At 44.3% G+C, this 20,243-nt stretch overlaps 1 protein-coding gene and 1 long non-coding RNA gene across 6 annotated transcripts in view; one reads left to right on the top strand and one right to left on the bottom strand.

Annotated features, from left to right (window-relative positions):
• CAPN6 (calpain 6) overlaps positions 1-20,243 on the bottom strand; it is a 67,471-nt gene extending 47,228 nt beyond the window's left edge. The window contains exons 1-4 of one of the 5 annotated variants that reach the window (XM_075053889.1): positions 14,763-14,927; positions 14,101-14,286; positions 11,932-12,013; positions 10,922-11,096 (exon numbers count right to left, since the gene is read on the bottom strand). In XM_075053889.1, coding sequence (XP_074909990.1) covers positions 10,922-11,096; positions 11,932-12,013; positions 14,101-14,200 — 357 coding nt within the window. In that variant the 5' untranslated portion in view covers positions 14,201-14,286; positions 14,763-14,927. Of the gene's footprint in view, positions 1-10,921; positions 11,097-11,931; positions 12,014-13,473; positions 13,651-14,100; positions 14,287-14,762; positions 14,928-14,968; positions 15,202-20,009 lie in introns of those variants that run through there. The other 4 variants (XM_075053891.1, XM_075053890.1, XM_075053893.1 and 1 more) reach the window with 4 other exon arrangements.
• On the top strand, positions 14,236-15,768 carry LOC142043119 (uncharacterized). Its single transcript, XR_012653948.1, has 3 exons — positions 14,236-14,365; positions 14,440-14,623; positions 15,472-15,768. It is a non-coding gene; the product is annotated as an uncharacterized LOC142043119 (long non-coding RNA).

Below are 20,243 nucleotides of genomic sequence, written 5' to 3'. Positions count from 1 at the left end.
TTCTAGGCACCAAGGTAATTCCTGTGAATGCTTAATTTGCTGGTGAAAAGCATGAGAAGCAACAAAAGGAAGATCTGGTCCATAAGATCTCATCCAACATTTTAAAGCACTGGGCTATGGTGAAATGCAGAGAGTTGCTTGTCTGCTTGTGCTCACATTTTTTCTTCCTTGAAAAATTTCAGCAGGTCCTTTTTCATTCCATATCAGAACAGAAACCACCATTACAACTGCATGTATTCAGTCTCCAAGCCAACCAACCTAATGTGATCTGCTCACATATGGAAGAGTGCATACACAGAAGCACATCAACGTAACCTTCACAGCATTTCACCGAATCTTGTGTGCACGAAGTCCCTGTACTTTAGCACACAAATATTCTTCTCATACCCATAAACTGAAATTCTCTTCAGGTACAAATCAGTAGATGAAATAATTACTATCTAAACCAAATGCTAAAAGCTTGATCCACCCCTATCCTTAATATTTCTGTAACATTTAGATTTCAATATCCCCTTCAAAATACACACAGATGGTTTAGTATTTATGCTTTTTCCAGGAGCAGAAAAAACATCCAAGACAGTACTTCCTGATGCTATTTCTCTTACGTTTTTAGCACCACACATTCACCCAGTCATTCACATCACTTAGGTCCCATAAAGAGAGGCTTTACTGCCTAGACTTGTTATGAACATTCAGTTGGCTTGAAAACTGTTTCTGAAGTGTAATTAAAGATCAGGACCTTGTAACTGATAGTGAATAAAACCAGTTGCATAAGCCATTTTAAGCAGTGATTGGTTGCTTAAGTGTTCTTGCCTTTGATTAAGTGTTGCTGGGCTTTAAAAGCATGGGAAACATTAGTCTCAATATACTGAAGACATGCCAGGGTACTGCTAAGTGCTTTATAATGTTTTGAATTTCAGTGGATTCACATGTACCTCTCATGCACCAAATCATAGTTGGCCACCTCTGTCTCAACACTCCAGGGCAAAAACATGTGGCAACCACCCCATTTGAACATTACTTTTCCCACTGCTGGTGAAAATGATCCAAATCAACTGATTTCACCAAATAAGACAGCAAGAAAGCAGATTCTGACTGCAGCTGATGCAGAATTACAGCCATACAGTTAAGGATAAGACTTGGTTTTGAAAGACCTTGCCCTCCACTTTTGAAGGCCTCCTTCGAGTAGCCCAGTTCCATGGGGGCCTTTGTAAACCCTACTGTTCCAGTCTGCGGATCAGCAAGATGCAAGAACAGCGATAGCCAAGATATACGGAGATTGCCAACTCCACTAAATCTACCCTCACTAAACAAATAAAGCTCTTGAGGGAGATTTTTTAGTCTCTCCAATAAAAAAGCAAGGTTCTGAAGCCAAGTGCCAGCACTGATTTTACCCTTAAAGAAACACACCGTATGATGGAGTCCTGCCTACATCAGGATCTCAAATGGGTGGCAGTTCATTGTTAATATCACTAATGTTCACCTTCACCCCTTCCCCCCTAGCTCAAAATTAAATCTAACAACCTGAAGACAATTCGACTTAATTGCGACTGCATCATCTTCTGCGGATTGGACTGCCAATCCCCACCATTTGAATGTGCAGTTGCTAGGGCAACGGGTGTGAAGAGCATGCTTTTGTGTTGCCACATGCATCTTTCGGAGCTGTGCCAACATCTGAGCTCCCACAGCTGGGATGGATTTAACGCCTTCCTCCCCAGGAGCAGCCTGTTCTTACTTCCAACGCAGGGGCTACAGCAGCCAGCCTTTGGCAAGCAGCTACTTCTCTGCAGATCAACACCTGCATGAGAATGACAGATGGCTGCGGCCAAGCTCAGGATAATTGAGCACCGAGGATGCTGTAACACTTTATCAAATCAAACGTTCAGCAGTGCTAGACTTCATTTGCAGGAGGTTATGGGGTACACAGATCATTACGTACATAGCTAATGAAGAAAGAAAAGATCATTTGCCATCATTTAAAAATAGTTTTCTTCTGGTGGTTTTCCATCTACCTGTTGTTTTTCCCTCACCCACCCCCTCCATACTAACAGAAGGTTGCATCATATCTAGAGGACTACACGGTCTCCTCTCCGCCTCCACAATTTTAACCTAGAAAACATGATTAATGTATACAGAAACCTTCCCATCAACCTCTCCAATTATCTTCCAGGGCAGAGTGCTTCCCAGAGTTTAGCTCTTAATTTCTTTCCTATTTCTTTAAGGTGAAGGGTTTAAACTTAGGTCAGAGCCTATTTTGCGTATGACCTTTTATACCTCTTTTGAGTCTGTAGGGCTTATGTTCTGTAAAAATCAAGGTGCCCTCCAACCCTTCCCTTTATATATGCACGCATGCATGTTTAGCAAAGAAACATCTGACTTAATCTTTTCCATAGCTTAGAACAAGCTGGAGCTCAAAATCAAAAGCTAAATCTGCTTTTAATGGCAAGTAAAACTATTCGGAATAATGGCAAATAGCCTCCCTGTTACTGCTCTCATGTGTAATCACAGCTAATGACTGCATACAAAAGTGTCTGTTAAAATGATAAATAGTGTAATCTAGGAAGTCTTATAATCCTCTAGGAGCCCCATAGAGCACCAGTAATGGAATGCAATGTCTCAAAGTCACCCACTGAAGGTTACAGCTGGTACTTCAGACTCACTTGGTCTGTCTGTGGAGGACAATATCCATGGTGTTATGATCTAGGATGACAGACACAAAAGGAAAAAGCAGCCAGTTAAGATTTATTTCATGTTAGTGCAAGGCCGAGTTTTTCACAACCCTTTTCTCCTACAAACACATTCCAGAGAAGCACAACAAATGAGCAAGCTGCAAGACACTGGTGTGTGGCTCACACAAACTGCAACCTGAAACCACCTTTGTATTCCCATCAGTGCCTCCATATGTTTGAGGCACATAAAAGGATTCACGAGCTCCCTCAAAAGTCAGCAAAGGCTCATCATCACACTTTGAAACACATTTCCTCACCTCTCAGATTCAGGCACATCCCACATGTGCCAGTATTTCAAGTACAAACACAAATGTCACAGCACACAGGGCTTTGTGTTCATCTGCACTTCAACAAGAGTCAATAACCACCAACAATAGAGAAACATGGACAATTCTGGGCATAGGCAGGGAAACAAACCCCAAAACTTCAGCTGTTTCAGGACCTGTCAGCAACCTTTGCAGAATAAATCATATTGTCACAGAAGAACAATAATCAGATTCTGCAAAGCTTGAGGGGTGAGAAGTGGGGATGGGGAGGGACCTCTATTCTGATTAAGAGCACTGGCATTGCCCCATATTTTTAACTGGAAAGAAGAAGCTGAAGGGAGAAAAAAGCATGTTCAGATGTGAAAAAGTGATCATTAAATCAAGAGCTACACTCCAAAAGGGAGCTGGGGATGTGGGGAGGGAATCTGGCAAACCAGAGAAGTGCCACTATTCACAGGGGCTGTTACAGTCAAACCAGTTTGCTACACAGAAGGCAGCAATATAACTATACTGTACTGCTGAGAGTTCACATCACTTTGTCATGACAGTTAATGGTATTCCCCTTTAATCTCCACTCTCCTCCAGCTCTGGATTATCCCCAGCACCCATCCTGGCAGATATCCCAGGGTGTAATGGGCTGTCACTCTGCTCCATGCCCCAAAATTGTTCTTGCAGTGCACTGTCAGGCAACTGCTCAAATCCAGACACAGTACCAGGATACCTCCCTCTCCAGTGCCTCTTCTGCATGCATTACTGGACTCTGAACATAAGCAGATGTCTCGGGTCTTGTTCACAGTCAAACTGGAAGGTAGGGTTAGACTGCAGCAACGCAGTTACAGAAGAGAGAGAGAAATCAAATGATGAAGCCATGCGTTATCTCTGAGGGGCTTTTAACCCAGGCATGCTTACACCTGACAGCCAAGTCTTTCATGACACTCATTCCACCCAATTTATGGGGACTGGGGTACTGTTAAACATTTTGGAGGACTGCTTACTGTGACCACAAGTCCTGTCACTAAGAACATAGTGGAATAAAGAATATTAATGCAAAATATGTAAAGCTAACCCAGACTAAGTGCCCAGGCAGGCATGCCCCAAGCCTCCCCTGCCTTCCAAAGGAGGGCAAAATCTTCTAAGATAGGTATAGAGGTGGGGAGGTTTCCAAAGTTCAGTCAGCACTTGCAAATATGAAGATGTTTTAGCTCCTGAGACAACTGATCATTTTCCACCAGTTAGAAGCAAACAAAAGATGGTGCCACCTTCAAGAAACCCATGCAGACACAGAAGTCAGAGCTCTTGAGTTCTCTGGCACCTCAGTCCCTCACACTGCCCTGGATAAGTCACCAACCTGCTCATCCCCCAGTCCCCAGTTTGGGAACTGGGGAGACACTTGTTCTGTTTATTCCCATCACTGTATGATTCCAGAACACAGCACCTTATTTCCTGATTCTTTTCACTTGCATGGTGATAACCACCCCTGAAAGCATTGGAAAATTGGTGAGAGGAGTAGAGAATCAGGCCCATGGCATGCAGTGTTTCTAGGAACATGGGGAAAGCAGTGGGCCATGAGTATACAATTCTTCACTTTCAGTCAGATATCTGATCTTTGGCACCAGTGAGTTAATGGGGATTTAATCAAACACAGCAGCAGTCCCTCCTGTGGCCTGGGACACAAGAGGGCTTTCTTGGGAAGCAGTTCAGCAGCACTCTGTCGCACAGTGTCTTTCTATGCTGTCTTACTTAAAAAGAACGAGCTCTGTCTTTCTGGAACATAAGGGTACAATCATACTGCTTTCATAAAGAGAAGATGCAGACGAAAGCAAAAACAGGGCTTATAAACCAGAGGGTCAAGCAGGGAAACCAGAAAAGCACATCATAAGACTCTCATTCTGTAGGATCAGACTATTATTTTCCTTTATGAATAACTAAAGAACGTTGCTTGTCTCTGAAGCAAGCTTATCTCCTCTTTCCCCACATGGATGTCTGCCCTGGCTGGGGGATCACTGCTATTTGTTTAACACTGACAAAGATGTCCTTGGGATTTCATACTTTCTGCAAGGTCAGTGCTCAGTGAAAAAAATTGAGACAAAGCCGAGGTTTAGTTAAAAATAACAGACAAAATATCCTTTCAGCAGAGCGACTGTCGTTCACAGGTATTTTCACTAGAGCTGCTTGCTGCTAAAAGCTGATGCTGACCAGGAGCACCACACAGAGGCAGTGTTTGCATTCAGTAAGGGGTTAACCAGGACAGGTGGCCGAGGACATCCCAGGGCCAGCAGAGATAGCAGGGGGGCAAGAGGCTTCTCCTACCTCTTGGCAGGACACAGCTGTCCCCAACCCCACTTCAGCCTGGCAGAGGGGATGGAAACTCCAGGGAAATCACAGCAAAAAAGCAGGATGGGCTTTGATGCTAATATCAATGGGCAGAAAAACGGTCCACCTGTGGGGGGGAATTTTCTTCCTCTTTTTCTAGCAAACCAGCAGGTCTTCTCCACAGAAAATTTCAGGTGTTTTCTGTCTTACATTACTGCTTTTGATCTAAATGGTGGGGGGCTAGTTCGAAAAAGGAGAATCCCTCAGCTCTGCTTTAGGTTCTAAAAGGGCTTCTTGAAAATGGCAGTGCAAAATCAGCCGTTTATAAATCCTTGCTCACAGACTGAGCCCTTCTGTCTGATGACAGCTCTGATCAGCCCCTGCATGACTTCTCCCACAACAGGCAGAGACACTGTCCCTCTGCAATGGTGTGGAGCAAACAGAAGAGGGAAGGACATACCTCGATTCTCATGAGATGCAAGGGGTTCAAGGGCAGGTGCTGCAATAGAAAGGGGGGGGATATGCTGAGCCCACTATCCCTCAGTGGCAGCCTGGAGCAGGACAGAAGCAGTGGGAGCACCTCCCTGTGTGGTGTCACGGGCAAAGGAGGGAATAAGCACACACAGTTTTCCTGCACACTGAAGGGCTCTGGAAGGTGCTGCACCTTTGAAATGGTCATTCGCAGCTCAGTTGTTATTTTACAGGTGGACAGAGGAACTGAGATATTAGCAGAGCCCAACATTCTGAAACACCAGCAAAGGATTCATGTTGTTGGCAACAACACGTGAATTCACCCTCTGAACTTCTGGTCGGCAGAGACCAGGCACTTGTGGGCTATGACTCATCTCAGCCTGAAGCCAACATCTCAGGTATATCAGTTGAATCGCACCCTAAATACATCAATTCCTCTCCACTGCCCGTAATTGGAGCTGGTGGTGACTGCCCCGCATCAGACAGCCATTATGAGCATCTAACCTTTGGGCAAGGCGAGTCCTGCCTGAAGTGCCCCTAAACTGCCTCGGGCTGAGCAACCAAAGGGCTGGCAGGGACTTGCCCTCCCCTCCCCTGGGGCTACAGCGAAGGGCAGGGGGTGAGACACTGGCTGCCAGGGAAATCACAGCCAGCAGCCTGACACCAGTGTCATCTGTCAACAACTCTCAGAAAATGTCACTCTGACAAAAACGATTTTTTCTATGAAATCCAGTCCAGCATTTCCTGATTTTTTTCCACGGAAGTGAAAAACAATTTGGCGGTTTTATACTATTTTTACTTTTCATAACCCCATCACTGGTGTGGAGAGTGTCACAAAGGAAGGTGATATAGGAACAAAGTAAAATAAGGTCCAAGCTCATTTTAAGGCAAATCTGGCACATTCAGACTTTTCTTTTTTGTACTTAGAATAAAATACAGAATTTCAGAGTGCTACAACTTGGCAATTCCATGTTTCAGCCAGCAATATCAAATATCCCAGGTGAGGTCAGACCTTTTGAGTTCATTTACTACCCAGCACTGAAATACAGCATTATCAGCAAACATGCACCTAAGTTCCTGTGTAGTCAGAACCCACCAGCCTAGCCTACTAACTGCATACCATGCCACACTGCACCCAAAGAAACCAAGACCCAGTATTGCACATAAGCAGTCCACAGCGCTCTTATTTGTTGGATGATCTTTCCGTAACAACATTTCTCCTTGGAAAGTCATGCCATCCTAGGGAGACTGCATGGTAATTACACAGTGCCTTTTATGTTTGCCAGTTTCTTAATACTGGGGTGCCACAGAAGTAACACTACCCTGTCTTTGTTCTCTTTCCCAAAGAGACTTTAAAAGTACAAAACAAGTAATTAATGTCAGATTGTTAATGACCTATCGCTGTAAGTCTGACTGGAATGAGCAAACAGAACATATTTAACATTGCAGGTGCAGATCCAAGGACAAAAACAAAGTGGAAGAAACCCCCTACCCTGCCTCCTCTTTTCTCTCTCTCACTTATACTCTTTTTTCCATTAGAGCAGAATAAACCCCTTTTGACTACACAGATACTCTTCCTAAGCATTTGCTCTGTCTGGCCACCACCAACCATTTAGGGCAACTGAACAAAGCATGAGCATGTTTGTGAGCTGAAACTAAAATACCGACTTTCACCTCTCCTCAGAAAAGCTGTAGATTCACAGATTCCAAATGTACTTGTTTGGACACCAGCATCAGCAACAGCAACTACAGTGGCATCCCTCAGCTCTGTGTGTGCTGGGCAGCAATCCCCAGCTGCTCAGACAGCTACACAGGCTTTCTAAAGCAAAAAGCTGCTTGCTCATACTAGTATACAAGTACCAGCTTCTGGACAGGCTATCCACTGCCTATGTAGATGGCAGGAGGACAGGAAACAGGATATCACCATTTGGTTCCTTCACATTCAAGACGCTGTACAAACATCTGGGGGTGGCTGGGGGAGACACAGCTGTAGTTTCTGGCTGAGTTGGTGAGGCAAGATGACTAAGTGGCCTGCTCAGAATCTCTCAGTAGATGACTGTTCTGGCCTTTGCCTTATGCTCATATCAAGGCCATTTCCCTCTCCAAAAAAAGAAACACTCTGGAAAGCCCATCACTCCAAAAGGGCAATTAAGTATTCAGCCAGTTAACTTAGAGTACAACATAGTTCCATATGACAGAGACGAGACAACCCATGAACAAACATTGGGAAGTAGATCCTCACTTCTGCTCTGCTGTACAAGAGACAAGCCCCTCTCCCTCAAGTGTTCTAGCAGGCTCACCATGAGAACAAAAAAAAAAGCTTCCAGCACCTCCTAGGCATCAACTCCCTCTCCCACCCAAGAAGGGCAAGTCTGGGATACTCTAGCTATTCTCCACAAATCTGTAGGAGTAGCCCCACATGTGGCCTGACAGCGGCTCTATCATGGACCAAGGAAGGAGAGCAAGAAAGGCACAGCTTCAGAATAGCACAGAGACTCACAGAAAAGGTTGAAAGGGACCTTTAGATGTCATCTAGTCCAATGCCCCTACATCAGCATCCAGACCATCAATGAAAATGTTGAACAGGATTGGACTCCGTATTGACCCCTGGGGTACAATGCTACTGGCCTTCAACTAGACTTCGTACCACTGATCACCACCTTGAATGAACACACACACAAAAGAATGGCCTAAAATGGCATCCTTGTCTACGGTCTAGCTCTTGCTTCACATCTCTTAGGACGAACAAAGGCTTTCTCTGACCTCTCTGTGACTGGTTGCATGGTATTTCCCCTTCTAGGAGGGGATGAAAGACTCCAATAAACAGGAAAGCACTACAGAAATAAAAATAAACCCAAAGACTTTGGAATGCCTACTTTTTTTTCCAAATTCGTTCTCCCTGTTCTTCAGTCTCATGTCTTACTTGGAAAACTAAAATGAGAAGCAGGAAAGCAACCCTTGTTCTGCTCACTGAAATTTCAGTATTGAAGCTGCTGTAAGAAATGAACACCACCAGGAAAAAAAAGAAAAACCCAAACAGCCCAATGCCATCCTGGCAAATACAGCACAGCCTTGGTCAGCCTCACCTGTTAACCCCTGTCACAGGGGACAGGTAACAGTACCAGCTGCATATGGAGTATATTACATTGTCATTGGCATCATATTTTCTAAGAAAAGACACATAAATTTGTGCTTCCAGAAAATTAACCCTAATCCCAAAAGTGGACATGGGTGAAGTAAAGGACAAATTCATCACGCTTAAGGGTAAAAACACTGCATGCATCTGGCTAGAGGCTTTCACTGTGCTCTTCATTACACTTGTCAGAGTATGAGAACAGATTACACTGTCTGACGGAAAGCCACGTTGTCAAAGTTGGGAATGATTTTGTGTTCTTCACAGCTTATGGCTGTGAACTACTTTATAAATACAAGCTATGTGAAGCATAAAACCTCAGAACAAACCAATTAACACACCCCAAATATAAGTAATATTAACAATTTGAAATGTCTTGTACATTAGTCACAATTAGAAGCAAATGATGTTTGTTTTCCTGTTAAGATGCTAGTAAAAGTGTCAAATAGACATAAGCATTATTGGTTGTGTACACACAATAGCTGTTCATTTTGAATATGAAATCACTGGTGCGTAATTGAGGTTTTATAGAAGTCAAAGGCAAAATCCACAGTAACTTCAGCATATCCATGCAGAGACCAGAGATGATATCAATAAGGAAAAACTCTCCATTCCCTCTGGGTAAAACTTGCTGCTAAGATTTCATCTAACCTCTCAAACACAGCCGAGGAAGAGGGTAGCAAGTTCACTACAGAACAAAGGTTTGCTTAGGCACATCTTGGGAACTCACCTTCTCTCCTCCACATCAGTTATACATCTGTGTAGTTGAGTATTCCCTGGGAGTAGCTTGTGAGCATCCTGTAGAAGTCATTCAAAGCTCTTAAGACCCATATGTAGCCAGGTTTGTGGTTCCAGTATAGTTAATATAAAAGGTAACCTGGCAGCCAACTATACACACATGGTTTCCTCTTATTTTTGGCACTATGTAGAGAGCAAACCAACTGATTCTGGAAGCACAAGTGAGTTTCCCGTGGAACTGAAATAAATCCATTTGCTTTGACCAGAAAGTGGGTATGTGCTGATAATGAGGGCTCTCAATTCATTCCATTGGTGGCAGTTAGAAATACCCAAGCATTTTTGTAGTGTAACAAGACAACTCCACCAATGGTGCCTTGCTGTCTGCTGCCTCGCTGTCTGCTGCCTCAGATAGACCCCTTGCTGAGCAGACCGTGGTTCTTCTCTTTCCTACTCTCTTCTCCAGGGAAAATTAAAAATCATTTGTTTATACATATAAATGAACTAGCCAGCTGTCTGAGATTGGAGAAACTTCCCCTTGCTACTGTGAGATTTCCCTTCCTCATACATTTTAATAAGGCACAAGTTACTCTGAAAAACATGCAGAGAGCTATAATAATGAAAAATAATCCTACATTATTATTTGAGTTGTTTCCAGTATTCCGGGCAAGAAGATGCTACCTATTCAGTTAGTAAAATCTAATTTTCTATAGTTTTTCTCAGATTTTATATTGCACTTACTGTGCATACACACCAGGCCCTCAGAAGTGACAGGTATTGAAGAGAAACTTCAATTAAGAATCTCAACACCTGCTGAAATGCTTCTGTCAACACAGCAACCTAGACAGGTACATATCCACAGATTGACCTAGGAAATTAAGAATTTATTTGCAGAATATACTCCTCTATTGACTGATCTATTACTGGTATTCTTAATTAATTAGTGGTATTCTTAACTAAATAGAGGGCTGATTTAAACATCACTATGGCTGGAGTCACCTCGTACTGCTGCTTCTTATTAGAGACCCATCAACAGTAAAAAGCATGATTATGCTGCACAGAACACTTCGGATTTTGTCTTTTTACAGTAAGGCATGACTTTCATTTCAGACAGCAGTGTGATGCAGAGGGGCTACTGTCTGAATCACACAGTGACAGAAAATGAATGGAAAAAGGGAGGAAGAATATACTCACATAACTGTGTTTTAGCACAGAGAAGACAGTAGGAGTGGAACAATACAAACAGCACCTCCTCAGAAGGAGAGCACAATTACCTTTGGGCGCTTCCATTCAACTTTCCTTGGTGGTGCTGATTGATAGAAAAGGGACTCATCCGAGGCTGGAAACTCGGGATCTTCGAAGAGCCGTCTCTGCTGGATGCATTGCCCTTTCAGCTCGTGGTACTTCTGATCTCTGAAGAGTTGCACTGATGAAGACATATCTTTCTGTCTAGATAAGATAAATATTGGCTTATGCAAATTATGAAGGCTCTTTAAATTCCACAGATGATACCACTCATTGGTCTTTAACAACAGAGCATATAACTTGTTCTAAACAAGATTAATTACTGATTTCTGTTTAAAAAAAAAACCCAGATGATTAGATTATGTTAAGTAGTAGACTAGAGAGCCAAAAAACCCAAGAAGATCTTATATATTAGGATGGTATTTTTGGCTGAACAGAACTCTTATCAAAGAAGACATTAGAGAGTCCAGACCAGGCACAAAACCAGCATTTAACTTTGTCTAATTGATTGGAAAGGTAACAGAGTTGAGCTTGGCTCTCAGTCTGTACCATGTGTGAAGGGCTGGACCATCTTTCTGTCCTACATTCTTCTTCTGTCCACTAAAGCTCTAATAATCTACTGCAACTCTTATGCCTAAAGAAAACCAAAACCAGATTTCCAGAGTTCTCAATCTTAATTTAAGTGACAATACTTTGGCTGGTATTATTGTCTTTGAACTTTATGTTATATTTCAGGGAACTGAATTCCCAGAAGCAGCAAAAATTTGCAAACAATTGGTGTGAATTTAAAAGAAAAACAAACTCACAACAGCAACAAACCCCCCAAACAACTTGCTCTCAGGCCTTAGTTCCCAGAATCTCAACCATCTAACCTGGCAAGTTTACGGTCACAGCCACAGAGCTCAAACAAATTGCTTAAAAACATTCTATAAATCAGAAGTCAACTACAGAAATCATTCAGGACAGTTTGAAGTCTGGGGGACGTGAGGGATGCTGCCTCTATTTCAAGAGAGGGAGTGGAGAGAGTATCTGAACTTACTCCAGAATGCTCCTGTGTGTCAATTCTTCTCCTCTTCCTTTCCGCCACGCGTTACAGATGTATCTCCCCTTCCTTGAGTTATCTACAGAAATAAAGACAAATGCAGGTTGTCCTGATTTCAGATCATAAGGATTAAACAACATGCATACAATGGAGCATGGCACCACATTGTCCTAGTAGCCTGCTTGCTGTGTCCTGTTGCAGTGATCTCAGCTCATGCTCCTTGAGCCACTTGCAGCATGAATTGCATGACATTCCACAAATTTGCAGAAAACTAAACCAAGTTAGGTTTAGTGCAAGTGAGCACAACAGGAAAAATATATGAGAGCAATGAGGAACACTTGGAAATGTCAAATTCATCATGGTCTTTGTTCTTGTAAGTAAAAGCTACTGTAGCCAAAATAGTCTAGGGATGGTTTTAACATCTCCCTCTCTTTCTCTCCCCCCTCACTCATCTCCCCCCTGCCCCAAAATAAATTAAATGGTCCTTCAAAGATGAGAAATGCTGCTCTAATGCCTTCGCTTACTTATCAGTATGATGAGAGTATTCAGGAGTGCTCTTCCACCTGGTTGTCATTTTTGCACCCATTCCAAAGCCTCCTAACCACAGTCAGTAACCTACCCATAAGTGTAAGTACTACCTGATTTCTGCCAGCAGAATCTTACATGGCAAAGTGATAGGACAAAGAACCAGTTTATTCTTGACATTTCAACCAGCCAAATATTCAAATGCCAGCTCATCCTCCATTCTTTCTCAGGGCAAAAATCCAGCAACAAATTTTTCATACGTCAGGACTGTAATGACTTTGAGTCAAATCCTGATGCTGCTGGAATTGATGGAAAAACTCTTATGCCTCCAGCCAGGCCAAGGTACCCCCTTCCAGAACTGGGCCATGCAGCCTGTTAGTGACTGTGTTATCCAGCTTCAACAAAACAAAAATACACTTAAATGAACTGTTCAAAACCAAAATGGCTCACTGATACTATGCCATTTTTAGCAATTTCCTTTTTCTTAAGGGCTATTTTCTTGTTAATTATCTCCCTGAAAAAGAAAGTCACAAGGTATGTCACTTGGCAGCTGGCCTCCCAAGACAAGGCAAATAGACTTGCTTCCCCCCACAAACCAGTTCTTCAAATTCAAGTGCAGAACAACTTGTCAATTATACAAAGATAGCTCAGGGACAAAAAAAAAATTAAATAGTTTGGCTAATTTGGGTGGGATAGAGATTATTTCATGATAACTGGCATTCTTGCTTATTAAAAATTCCCCACGAGCTAACTAACATTCTAAACCAAGCCTATTTGCAAGATAGGCTTGTTTTTAAAATAGCCCCTGGGTGATAAGGTTTCCAGCTGTCGCCGCCTAATTCATAGAGATAGGTCTTTAATGACCTCATTCCCCCACCCTTTCTCCCCTTCTATCTGCCGGACTGGAACGCGAGTCCTTCCAGGATTAACACCGCATTACACAACAGCCAGTCCCATAGCAATGCGCAGAATGCGGTCATAAAGCACAGCACATGAAATCCAGCTGCTACCTACCCCACCCTGGGCTCCACGGGGCAGCGCTCACCAGGGGGATGCCAACACGGAGGAGGCTTCTCCTGCCAGGCTGTTAACCTGCCCCTCTACAGGCTCCCTGTGCCATCCCGAGCAAAAGACTGAGTCCGTGGCTTAGAAAGGGACTTTGGCTCCCAGGACTGCCCAGCCTGGCTGCTAGCTGCTTTCCATCCACCCACTGAGCTCTGCAGCTGAGCTGAAGTCCCATCACCATCTGGTGAACTAGTAGGAACCCACTTTCATGGGAACCCAACCCCACCCTTTTGAAACACAACAGAAGTCTCTTTTTCTTGTTGGGAAGTCCACGGTAAAGAATGTAAATGCAGTTTCTATACGACAGCCTAGCGGTTTGAGCTCTGAGGACGGAGGACCGCAGCTGAGCCCCTCCTCTCCTGGGGTGTTCACCTACCAGGACATGGCCTAACCTGGCTGAGGCGGACAGCAGGCACCTGGCTCCCACTCCAAGGTTTACTTCCGAAGCAGCTCCCAGTTTTTGACCCTCAGTGGAATGTCGAAGCTCCCAAACCAAGAACCACAGTCCCTCCTCCTTTCTGGAGTCCACAGTACACAGTAGCACAGCTTCCCCTGCTCTGCACCCAGCAAATTTACCTCTGGTTCGGCTGACACTCGTAACGTACAGCTGCGCCGAGGAAACACCAAGAACGGCTGGCAGCTGCTCCTTCCAGGGCTCCCTGCGCTGTCGTGTCATACAGAGCAAGCTGTGCACAGCGTAACGAGGGCTAACACGCACTGTCCTAAAAATACTGTACCACAGTTCGGAGACCCTCTGCTGCTCTGTAGAGAGAAAGGGACCGTGCCAGGGGAGGGACAGAAGAGAGAGGAAGGGGGAAAAAAGCCCCAAACAGCTCTACAGGTCAGTCCTTCTTATATTTCTGGTTTATTTCCCTGACCATATACAATCACAGGTTTGCTTTTTATCTTTTCCAGCCTCTGAGCTGAGCTCCCCAGCACTTCACCTCTCTGGGCAGCACAACAGCTCCACAGCAGACCCCAAGGTTTCTACAGCACCATGGCAATCCCCCTCGGTATCAGCAGGAGTACAGGAGGTCCCACATCACTTGGCTTTCAACCACTGAGCTTTAAAGTTTTTCTCTGACCCTCCCTTTTTCAGGTGAGATTCTTATTTTGATTGGAAAAAGGATTTCAGCAGAACAGTGAAGACAAGCCAGTGCAGGTCCCCTTTTCAATCAGGCTCTAATCGCAGAGTCCCCTCCTCAGCCTGGCAACAGAAGCATTTCATTTTTACTTACAGTTAATACTCAGAGATGCTTCCCCCTGTCGGAGCCAGCAAGAATATGGCTAAATCACATTCAACACAGTGGCAAATACCAGCTCCTGGCGTTTTTAGCAGCCTTAAATTAAAGGGACATTCAATTGAAATCCAGTTCTTCACAAGAGCATTAAGATGAGCTTCAAGTATTATTTCCACCACCCAACAGTATTGCTTTACACTCACATTTTCCTGTCTTAAACTTTCTCTTCCCCAGCTGCTGCATAGAAGATCCACAACAAACAAGACTGACTAACTGTCCAGACAGGCGTGTGAGGGAAAATTACACCCTCGCTACCATTAAATTCATGCAATAAGCACACAAAAACTAACAGAAGTCGTGTCGTCTTAGCCCATTTTTGTTACTCCGTGTAACTAAGCAACACACAGGGTAAAAAGTCAGAGAGAGAAGTTATTGCAGCTGTTAAGCCAACTGCACCCCCCAGCAGCAAGCTAGCTTGCATGCAAAAGCATCCCTCCCACTCCCGTCCCTGCAGGAGGGGCGCAGGGACGGCACAGAGCTGGGTTTGCCTTAACGAAAAACAGCACTTTCAGTCCCAAAGGCGAACACTGCCAAGCAGCTGCAGTGAACCCTCTGTTCGAGATGAAGCTCCTCTTCAAGGAAGAGGCTTGGCGCATTGTAACACATAAATTTTATCACGCACCCCGCTTTTCTGTTTCAATTGCAGGACTCAAAAGAATTTCCATCCACAGCACCAGGACTAAAAGGGCAAAGTGCATTTCTAGCCAGTATTTAAGGCCACAGCTGAACACAGCTTTGAACGTGAAGCTGCTTCATCCAGCAAGTGAATCCTGAGATGAAACTGCCCAAGCTCAGGCACACCCCAGCCTCGAGACCACATTCCTGCTGTTCCAGGAGCCCCCATCTGGGAAGACATAGAGAGATGCCAGCATGGACACACGCAGCAGTGTATGCCGTGCTCTGGGGTAGCATCCCAGTTTTAAGATTATTATCCATTTGCAGGTAGCAAGCTTGCTTTTTTTTCATGCAAACAGTAGCCTTACCAATAACAACCACCAACACCCTGTTCTTGGGCTTCTCTTTTGTAACTGCAGTTGTGTGCCTGTCTTGACAACTCGCAAAAACCTCCCAACTCTAAACTCTGTTCTTTCAGTACTGACTTATCACCAAACCTCAAAGCCACTGTTTGGACTATGACAGCAAAACAGGGACTCAAGTATTTAACTGTTTGCAAACATAGTTTAGTATTTTCCCAAACATTTCTTTCTCCAAACTCATAGCTTGCTTTAGAGCAATCAAATCAGTGAGTGCTTCCAGAAAAGCAGCCCTGTAGCCAAAAGCTCTAAATTACTCTGAACTGGTTTTCTGTAAAACTAACTAAAGGCATTTCCAGGGCTCCAGCTGGAAAAGGTTATTGCCTTCTCTTCCTGTGCAGAACAATTGCAGGTCCTTACAAAGCAGTGACTTTGCAAATTTGTATTAAGAATGCAAGGAAATCTAAAGCAGCTGAAAAGCTTCCACTTCACGTAAGCTGCGTTTTCATGATCTTGGCTGTTCCACTGCTGCTGATGCATCAGAAGCATCACTGCCCATAACACAGACAGCATTGCTACTAGAGAAATTTACTCATTCAAATTCATTAAACAGTTCAACAAACTAATTGCACTGGGAGTCTTTATGCTGGATTGGGTATCCTCTCTCCCTCTGCATAAGCCAATATAAAAGTATAAAGTCAGCATTAAATCTGTATTGTGTGGATATGCAATTGCATTAGTAAAAGTATATTGAATTTGGATCAAATTTGCTGCATGGGATGAGTTAATAGCATCCGGTCCAGTATTAATGACCGTGGTCCCAGGGCTTCTCCGTTGTTTTGGATGGCAATGGTCTCCCTGCTTGGATGAAATACCAAGTTTTATTGCATGCTCTGGGGATAGCATGATTGTGCAGCATTAACCCTTCTTTCATCCAGATTTCAGATTTTTCAACAAAATAAGGTTAATTTGACTATTTTATGGTCTCTGTGACTCAGTACTTCCAAAGGCATATAAAGGTTTCTCTGTCTAGTTCAGCTCAAGAATTGGCTAAGGGAAGGAGACACCAGCATTTGTCTTCTCATAGAAACAGGAAGGTGCAAACATTGTTCTGCTGTGCAGTTTTGCCATACTTAGCATTAAAATTGAGAGAGGAAAACTCACATATTTTCGTCTGAGAATGTCTGCCCATATCCTGTCACTTCTGAGCAGAAATGCAGGAGAGACTATCTGGACACCAGGAACAGGACTCACCACAACCTGTTTGCTTTCACAGACGGCATCAAGGACTGGCAGAATCATCTGGCTACAAACCAAAGCTTTGCTACAATAAGATTAATCACATAAAATGTACTGCAACCTCATGGTGCTTAACCAGGCTTTTCTTTCAGGTCTCACTGGGGCAGAGAGACTTTCAATAGCCCTTTAGCTGGGAGCCAGAGCGCACTTTGTACTGCAAAGCCTGTGTCCAAGCAAGATGGCTCAGGAGGGGGGGTGTTGGTTCAGAACCGAGCCTGCTGTTCCCATAAGCCCAGGATCTGAGCAGAAGCTATGCCAGGAACACCATCATTGATTTTCAGTTTGTTCTCTCTCCCAACTCTCTTCTAGTCTGTTCCTGGTGAGATAAAATGCAAGCCCATTCTTATCCTTCGGGAAGGGAGTGCTGGAGTCAGGGCTCATGCCCTGCAAATGCTCTGCAGCCCTTTGGGGTGCGAGGTGCTGGCTAACTGCGTGCTGCAGCCCCCCCATCCCACAGTAAGAAGCACAGCAGCTGCTCCAGCACTCGGGGCATGAACTGACCGTGCTGGGGCTGGACAGGTGGAGCAAACAGCAGCTGAGGAAAGCTGCGCTTACAGGTGATTATGCCCAAGGGGGAAGGACTCCATCTGGCACGAGCAGAATTTGTAGGGCTGATGATCAGGGGTGTGCGTGATCTTTTCAGCTTGAAAACTGAGCGAAATCAACACGCATGCGTGCATGGGATTACTCAGCGGTATAATGCTGATTTCATGGTCAAAGCTACTTAAAGTCCTGGCAGAACACACCCAGAGAGGGTAAACTCTGGCTTTACTCCCTCTCTCCCCTCCTTGCCTTTTCTGTGAGAGTTTATCCCAGTGTAGTTGCCTGTGAAATAGCTTTTAACCATTTGCTCTCTCCCCTTGGGCAAAGGCAAAGATTTAAAAAGGAACAGAGTCGGCAGCAGAGCAGACTTTTGCCTCCAACTGATCAGTTTCCAGGTGAAACCTTCAATGGCTAAAATGCTTAAAGATCACCGGGAGCAGAGAAAAAAACCCAGGGCTCCTATCCTTCAATTCAACTAAATGCTGTAAGGACCAGGCCACCAGGGGCTGAGCTCAGCCAGCTCACCTTCCCCCTGCCATGCACACCTGCAGCAGGAAGGCCCACAGCGGGGTGCCACGGTGGGTCCCCCGAGGGGAGCCCAGCAGCCTGCCTCTGCTCACTCCCAACAGAGAATTACTTCTCTGTGAGTGCTCTCAGGCTGAGGCTACTGCTGTCAAAAAGCAGCACCTGCTGCCCCGCTGCCTTCAAGCGAACTAGAAAAGCGGGGGGGGTTGCCACTGTGTTTTGCGTGGCTCTCAGTCCTGTCCACATGTAACAAGCAAATTGCTGGAAGGCCTCTTGCACCAAGACCCCGAGGGGCTCAGCCCAGAGGCACAACTTGTTTGGCACCCACAACTGGAAATCCACGGTGCACAGACCAGCTCTGTTGTGCTGAGCATGTACTAAGTTAAGGGCACGCAATGTACATGAGCTATAGGACTATGCGGCTCTTAACGGTTTGTTTCGGCATTAAGCAGTAGCTTGAGTCAAGATTTTTAGACTACATCTTAGCCTTAAGGCCCCAGCATTTTGCCTCTGTCCCCACTGCAGATGCTCAAGTCCCTTGCTAGATCTCAGCCAGCATTCAGAAATTCAAAACTCTGCACATTTGGACTCTGAGGGTCTCTGACTCCTAGAGCAGCCAGGGTGACAGTACAAGGATGAATAATATAGCACTACAGATCTACGTTTGCCTGCAGTTGACATGCAAGATTAAAATATTTTTCTAAACAATTGTGCACTAGCACTGACAGCACACGCTACCTTTTCGACAGGACTCAGAAGCAACCACTCAGGGTGGTCATTTCTGTTTCAGGACATCAATTGCCACTTGCTCATTTTATGCTGCCACTTTGTTTCTCCAGTGAAAGGAGTCCTGTTTCATGGAACCTTAGTACAGCTTGATCCTTTAGCTAAACTAATATAACGTGCCTCTTCTTAGTGAAGACACAGAGTGGCTATGGGACACATTTTTAAGGATATGCAGGCAGCCAGGATTTTCCAAAGTGCACAGGTGCCTGCATACTTCAAAAAACTTGACCTTCAGTGGCTCAAGACCAGTCAGATTTGCAGCTAACTACAGAGAGGTATAATTCCAGTTTTGAATTTTTAAAAAAAAAAGGTAATTTAGTATGATTGATGCTGATTGTTACAATTAACATTAATCCAAGTCAAGACATCTATAACAAGCTCTAAAGAAAATGCTAACAGCAATGTCAGTTGATTTGTTCCAGCCAAGCTTTTGCGCTGAAACCACAGGAAACAACTTTCTTCAGAATTCCAGTATCTCTCTATCCTGCCTTTTCATAAAAGTTAGTTTAAAAAAAGACCATGATTGCAAATTAATGGGTAACTCCCTATCAGGCCACTCCATTATTTTATATATCCACTTATCTATTATTTTAGACACAGTATAAAAAGCTCTCCTTCACAAGAACAAAAAAAAGAGTAAAATACCCACTTGAATTTCACAATGAAAGAATCCACAGCGAGAACTGACAGTATTTTGGAAGATCAGAGACAGTATGGAGAATGGAATTATATGAGCACTGAGATCAAATCACACTTTATCAGTCTGGCCCCTTTATTCAGTGTAACTGTTAATGAAGCCTGTAGCTTCTAACTAGCGTTAGACCGGTTATCCCAGAAGAAATGAGAGCAACCATGCTTTTGCAATAAATCACAATGAGTGCTTGGCTCAGAGTTAGCATACAGTTGAGATGTGACTTTCTGAAAGAAATGTACATTACTGCAGTAGACAAAGCATTTTCTCACTGTGCTCGCTACTAGTAATAGACAGAGTTTTCAACCTGGCGATAAAGGTGCAAATCAAGTAAATACCAGTTTACAGGCTACCTCTGGCACTTACCTGGCTGAGGTCTGTCCGGCTCTGAGGCACATCGAACTCCAAAATGACTCCTGCAAACAAAGATCCCCTCGGCTTCTTAACCTGAAACTCTTTGGACTGTACCAAGATCACATCACCAGGGGGGTGTGTTTCGGGATGACCCTTCCAGAGATGAGTCACGGGGACACCAGGAGACCTTCCGAGCTGACCCAAAACGCGCAGCCTTGTTTATTCCCGGGACACGGGTTGTTAGCT

Source organism: Buteo buteo, chromosome 22 (genome assembly GCF_964188355.1).
Source record: "Buteo buteo chromosome 22, bButBut1.hap1.1, whole genome shotgun sequence".
Lineage (NCBI taxonomy): Eukaryota > Metazoa > Chordata > Aves > Accipitriformes > Accipitridae > Buteo > Buteo buteo.
Note: the sequence above shows the minus strand (reverse complement) of the source record. Positions and strands in the feature narration are given on the sequence as shown.